The sequence below is a fragment of the Solea solea genome, chromosome 3 (genome assembly GCF_958295425.1).
Source record: "Solea solea chromosome 3, fSolSol10.1, whole genome shotgun sequence".
Taxonomy (NCBI): domain Eukaryota; kingdom Metazoa; phylum Chordata; class Actinopteri; order Pleuronectiformes; family Soleidae; genus Solea; species Solea solea.
The window spans coordinates 810286-817161 of record NC_081136.1 but is presented as its reverse complement, the minus strand read 5'-3'; the positions used below and the strand labels follow the sequence as shown (position 1 = coordinate 817161).

The 6876-nt window shown below is 44.3% G+C and overlaps 1 protein-coding gene across 1 annotated transcript in view; it reads left to right on the top strand.

Moving 5' to 3' along the window:
* gnai1 (guanine nucleotide binding protein (G protein), alpha inhibiting activity polypeptide 1) overlaps positions 1 to 6481 on the top strand; it is a 15625-nt gene extending 9144 nt beyond the window's left edge. Inside the window, exons 3-8 of the mRNA XM_058625070.1 lie at positions 268 to 409; positions 521 to 678; positions 2663 to 2791; positions 4042 to 4171; positions 4245 to 4398; positions 4489 to 6481. Of these exons, the coding sequence (XP_058481053.1) occupies positions 268 to 409; positions 521 to 678; positions 2663 to 2791; positions 4042 to 4171; positions 4245 to 4398; positions 4489 to 4679 (904 nt within the window). The 3' untranslated portion in view covers positions 4680 to 6481. The remainder of the gene's footprint in view (positions 1 to 267; positions 410 to 520; positions 679 to 2662; positions 2792 to 4041; positions 4172 to 4244; positions 4399 to 4488) is intronic.
* The last annotated feature ends 395 nt before the right edge of the window (positions 6482 to 6876 follow it).

The window sequence follows — 6876 nt, the reverse complement described above, 5'->3', positions numbered from 1 at the left end:
TTTCAAATAAATATGTTAAAGCGATTATTTTGGTCATTTTTTTCCATCGTTATTATTGTTTTAATTTGAAGAAGATGTCTGTCTTTAGTGTGTAGAATAAGATTTGTATAGATGGAGACAATAATGCGTCTAAAAGGATATTTTGACGCCTCTTGCTATTTGAAAATTGTCGGCCGATTAATTTTTCAGCTCGATAATTCTTACAAAAGGGTAAATTAGATGTAAACGTCTTCTTCTTCTTCTTCCTCCTCTTCTTCTTCTGTGCAGGATCATCCACGAGGCGGGTTACTCAGAAGAGGAATGCAAGCAGTACAAGGCGGTGGTCTACAGCAACACCATCCAGTCCATCATCGCCATCATCCGAGCGATGGGTCGCCTCAAGATCGACTTCGGAGACGCGGCGCGAGCTGTGAGTGGCAACAACACAAACGCACAAACACTGGACGCTCCGTGTGCGATTTCGGAGTCATGATTGATTAGTTGTGTTGGCTCCGCCCCCCTTTCTTTCTGCCCGCCCCAGGATGATGCGAGGCAGCTGTTTGTGTTGGCGGGCTCGGCAGAGGAAGGCTTCATGACGGCGGAGCTCGCCGGCGTCATCAAGCGGCTCTGGAAGGACGGCGGCGTCCAGGCGTGCTTCAGCCGCTCACGCGAATATCAGCTCAACGACTCGGCGGCGTAGTGAGTCTCACACACACACACACACACAGTTTACCCCCCCAAAAATCCCAGTTAAGAAGAGAACAAGTCGGAATTAGTGACATCTAGTGGTGAAACTGCATATCGTAACATCACGACTTTTCTCAAACTGTAACTTTATATTTAATGGATAAAAGCAAAAGTTAAAAGATATAAAATAATAGGAATTTAAATTACATACTAGAGCTGAAATGATGAATCGATTATTAATCGATTACTAAATTAATCGGCAACTATTTTGATAATCAAACAATCGGTTTGATCGGTTTTTCATGATTAAAACAAGATTTCCGATAGTTTAAGCTTCTTAAATGTGAATATTTTCTTCATTTCTTTGCTCTGGAGAACAAATCATTTTGGTTTGTGAACAAAACAAGACATTTGAGAACATCATTATTTTTTAAGGTTTTCTGATATTCTGAACACCAAACGATTAATCGATTATGAAAATAATCGTTAGTTGCAGCTCTACAGTATTACATACATTTTACTCTTTTACTTTTCTGCCATTTTGTTCACTTCAACAAAAAAACCTGATGAATAACAAGTTTAATTTCTTGCGTTAAAAAACGCTTTAATCAAATCAAACACGGGACCTTTAAGGTCATAAAGGTCTTGGATCGAGTCCCGGAGCCGAACACCAGGTTTGGCCCGGCGAGCGCCGTCTGTCTGTCTGTCTGTCTGTCTGTCTGTCTGTCTGTCTGTCTGTCTGGACTTTCAGACTGTCAATATTTGCCCTCCTCTGCCAAACAAGAGGAGCAGCGGCTGCAAAGAATATTGAATCTTTGACCTTCTGCCTCAGCGCAGGAACATTCGCTGAAAACGTGCAAAGGAAATGACACAGATACGGGGGGGGGGCCTAGGGGGGGCTGGGGGGCGGGGTGTTATTGTGTTATTGTGTTATTGTGCAAGAGCCGTTGGCAGTGGAAAGCATCACACGGCAGCTCATGAGTTGAGTTGTTGGCAGAGAAGCCGTTTGCCTGGTTTTGTTGGCAAAGAACAAACATTGGAGTTGACGCACAGGCCGAGGGGAAACTGCACTCGGTGGCCATTTTCTAATTGGTTCCTCTAATCCTGGCGTCCAGAGGCTTTTCATGAATAACTAAGTCTATTGTTAAGCCTTGTGCACTTTTCCCTTTTTCCCCCCCTTCACTTAATACCTTAGAAGACAAACAAAAGGGCTTGTTTGCTTGAAGGCCAGATTATTTCTGTTCGTCTGACAGACAGAAAACCTCAGGTCCACTAATCTTTCTTTCTCCGTAGAGTCTTACTGAGAGAGATCAGTAACAGTGGGGTGAAGCTTTTGTTCTGAATATTGTCCTCGCAACACTTTTAAAAAGTCCCACAGTTGCACAGTTTACGGCGGAACCTATTGTTTTCGTCAATTTCTACGAGATACACCTAAAACAATCCTCTTACATCAAAGTCACAAGGTTTAAATACAAATACACACAGATGAACAAATAAAACACTCCCATCCTCCATACATATGTTTTTATAAACCAAATATTTCACAGCGCTCCAGATCGTTCCACTCAAAGCAAGCACACACCTCACACACACCTCACACACACCTCACACACACCTCACACACACCTCACTGATTTAAAGCCCAGGGCCTGTTTGCTATGAAGCAACAGCTCTAACCACTCAGTCATTGTGCAATCATGTCGTCTAACTTTAAAACAGACTTCTCTTTCTCCTCGCGTCGTCGTCGTCATCGTGGTGTCGTCAGTTTTTAAAAAACTCCTTTTTACGTCATGTACGGTGGCTGATTTATGTCACACTGAGTTCTCGTCACGTCTCCACTTCAATAATAAGGATAATTAACGTATCCTTGAAGAAAGCACCACGAGTGGATGCTTCATTTGTCAGTCAACACACTTGACCTTGATTCCTCTCACCCCCATTTTCTTCCATCCTTTCCTTCCCCCCCTTTTTCCCCTCCTCTGTGTCCTTCTCTCAGCTACTTGAACGATCTGGACAGGATATCCCAGGCCACCTACATCCCAACCCAGCAGGACGTCCTGAGGACCCGAGTGAAGACCACGGGCATCGTGGAGACACACTTCACGTTCAAGGACCTGCACTTCAAGTGAGAATGTCCTCAGTGTAACACACAGTGTGTTTTTAACACAGTGTGTTTTTAACACGGTGCTTTAATGAGGTTTGTGACTCATTCGCTCCTCATTAGAGATTCTCTTTGTACACGTGCAGCTGTATGTTGTGACACAGCGTGTGAAGGTGTTTTCTCGCCGCGGCGGTGATGCGGTCTCAACGCGGTGTCGGAAAAACAACGGGGCAGTGAGTGGGGGGCAGTGCGCTCGGTGGTGACGTCACGACGGACCACGGTGTTGTTTTTACCTCCAGTAGCTTTTGTGTTTATGAAAAACAGAGTCGGTGGTTCCAGCTTTTGTTTATGCAAATCCACACAGCGGCTGTTGTGTGACCTGCTGCGGACATTTGTTAGGTAAACGAGTGGATTCAAATTCAGATTGTTAACTGTAACTGCTGACTCACTTACTCTGTGCATGTGAAGTTAAAGAGATTCAAACCCAGGAGGTTGTTTATCTCACAATGTTGGTAAAAACTAAAACCCCAATGACTTCTCAATCACTTTAGTAGAACACGACGCACTTTACCAATCCAAATGCCTGATCGCATAATGGAACAGATTTGTTTTAAAATTTTCAGAAAAATACTCTGTAGAATAAAAACCAATTTAACTCAAGCAAAGGTCGGACTGTCAAACCTTAAGAGGTATCTCCATGGGTGACTTGAGTACACTCATAGATCCTAGTTCAGGATCTGCTGTGGCATGAAAAAAAGGGAAGGTACAGAAATAAAAGTTAATAATAAAGTAATATTAGCTCGATAAATCTCCTCTTCTCTCTCTTTGCCGTCACCTTGGCCTGAGGTCCCCACATGACTGCACCTTTAAAATGAAGAGCTCTGCAGAGTTGGAGCTCTAATCGTTATAAAAAGGATATTTTTATAGTGTCTTCTTACAGAGTGTACTCACGTCATTATGTTCTCAGCTTCAAAGAAAACACAGAAGTTGTGTTGTTGTGTTTTTTTAGTCGTTCCTGGTCAACGATCAGCTGTGGCGTCTCGTTGTGTTTGCCTTTGGCTTCCTTCAACACTGCTTGTATTGTCTTGTATGTTCAGTTTAAACATTTAAAAATGCATCATTTCAGCTGCATTTAGACCCATAATCTCAACTCCCTGAAGCAGAGAAGTCTGGAAACTGCACCACCAATAAATAAGCAATTACTTTTTAGAAGTTGTGCCTTTGTCACCGTGTTTTTGCGACAGTAAATTTGAGTTTTGTCTTCTCTCGCCCAGAATGTTTGATGTTGGCGGTCAGCGGTCTGAGAGGAAGAAGTGGATCCATTGCTTTGAAGGCGTGACCGCGATCATCTTCTGCGTGGCGCTCAGCGACTACGACCTGGTGCTGGCCGAGGACGAGGAGATGGTGAGTGGTCCTCACAGCGGCCTCGTCAGTGTGAGGAACAACGACCGCTTATGACTTTTGTCCTTTTCCTCAGAACCGAATGCACGAGAGTATGAAGCTGTTCGACAGCATCTGCAACAACAAGTGGTTCACGGACACCTCCATCATCCTCTTCCTCAACAAGAAGGACCTGTTTGAGGAGAAGATCAAGAAGAGTCCTCTCACCATCTGTTACCCCGAATATGCCGGTGAGGCTCGCAACGCGGTTTTTACAAAGTCTTCTGATCGTTGAGCCAGAAAATTTCAAATGATAAAATGTCTAAAAATGTCCGTCCCAGGCTCCAACACGTACGAGGAAGCCGCCGCCTACATCCAGTGTCAGTTTGAGGACCTCAACAAGAGGAAGGACACCAAGGAGATTTACACCCACTTCACCTGCGCCACAGACACCAAGAATGTGCAGTTTGTCTTTGACGCCGTCACCGACGTCATCATCAAGAACAACCTGAAAGACTGTGGTCTCTTCTGAGGACGGACAAGAAGACAAGCCCTTTTTTCTTGGTAAGGAATCCATGCCCTGATCTGTCAGATGTGATTATGGATCCACGTGCGATATAGAAAGTAGCACGCTTTACTAAGTCGCACGCGCACTTTACTAAAGCGCACGCGCAAGATAATAAGTCACCCACTCGCTTTACTAAAGCACATGTGCGAGATAGAAATAAGCACACACGCTGTACTAAAGTTCACGTGCGATATAATAAGTCACCCACCCACCCACTTTACTAAAGCGCACACGCAAGATAATAAGTCACCCACTCGCTTTACTAAAGTGCACGCGCACTTTACTTAAGCACACACGTAAGATAATAAGTCACACTCGCTTAACTAAAGCGCACGTTTGAGATAGAAAGACGCTCGTGCGATATAAGTCACCCACGCGCTTTACTAAAGCACATGCGCAAGATAGAAAGTAGCGTGTGCGCTTTACTAAAGCACATGCGCAAGATAATGAGTTGCACGCACGCTTTACTAAGTCTCTCTGTCTGTCTGTCTCTCTCCGTCTGTCTGTCTGTCTGTCTGTCTCTTGTCCTCCTCCAATGTTTTCCTTGTCGTCTTGTGTCCACAGGCAGTGGAGCCAGCTTATTGTGCATCTTTGGTGGGGAAGAGGATCAGTCACGGAGCAGTGCTGTACTATATGCCACTTTTAACAGCTTTATTTATGTTTTTATTATGTCTCGGAACATTTTGAAGTAGCCTTACAAAGATCTTTGTAGAATGTTTGTATCATTGTAAAAGCGTCACAGCAGCGTTTCACATTTTCTTTGTTTTTCATTTGAATTTTTAAGGACTTTTCTTTCTCTCTTTGGTTTTTTTTCGCCGTTCCTTCTGCCGCTCTCTCTGGAAAAGGAAACTTTGCAATTGGTGGAATTTCTTCTTCTTTTCTTCCTTACCTACAACGAAAAGGGAAGAAAAGAGGCACAACCCTGAGTCCAGTTTGTTGGTACTTGTGCCTTCGCATGCGTTCTTACTGCGGTCGTAGTCCTGATGCTTGTTCTGTTGCCTGCTGAATTGTTCTGAACGTAAAGAGGTTAACTGTTTTCATACGTTAGTGTCCCCGCTATCTTCTGTGTGCACACCACTGAGCTGTTGAGAGGAGGAACATCTCCCTCTGGTCTAAAGGTACATGGGTCTCCATGGTGACCACCGTGTAGCCTCCACAGTCCACTACCCCACCCCACCCCACCCCACCGCACCCACTATGACAATGGACGGCCCTGCTGGCCGCTCACACAGTTCAATACTGAGATGTATATTGTTACGATCACCCCACAGAATCTGGGGCTCTGGTTTTTAAACAGTGTATAAAATATCCATTCTTCACTAAGCGTTCACAGAGCGGTTAGCGACGGCACTGAGCTCATAATACGCTCATTAGTGAAAAGTACAAAGACCCGAGTTGGCACATTTTACTGTATATTATTATGTATTTGGAGGCGTCGACGTCAGCGAGGAGGGAAAAACTGAACCAAGAGAAAAAAAGTCTCTGTAGATAAAAATGAGGTCGGAATTGTTTCAACGTTCACTCGCAGCTCGTGAAGCGCTTCAGTTCAGAGTTGATGATCCACGAAGAGCGTGATGGAAATAAAGGTCAAGGGGAAATTGGTCTCTGATTATTATTGTTATTATTTTTTAGATCTGGTTCCCGATCTGTTCCTATAAAGAAAAACTGCCACAAATATCAATGTATGTGTTGTGTTCTCCACAGACGGAGGATCTTTGTAGACTCATCTCCCTTATTTTGCTAATAAAAAAACAAGTGCAAACATATGCCGTCGCTGTATCCTTTCGCACAGAGCAACAGAACAGCAATTTTACTCTAATTAAATGAATGGGCCCATTACTTAGCTGTATTATGAATACAAGTGTCATACGACTGTCCCATGCTCCCCTAATGGATTCATTTATCAGACTCACGCTCTGCTAATGACCTGCGAGTGTTTCACTGTGTGTCTGCTCTAAGTCGCACATCTCACATACTCTGCAGTTCACCAGACGCCGCGGTCCGACGCCGAGCCGCTCATCGTCCAACGACGTGAACCGAGACACCTTGTTATCTCCAATTAGAGCCGTGTTGTCGGCTCTCCATCACATTTATATTCCTGCGTGGCCTTTAATGCGGCGTTAGCAGCTCATCGCTAAGCCTTGTTCAAATGAAAATCCAT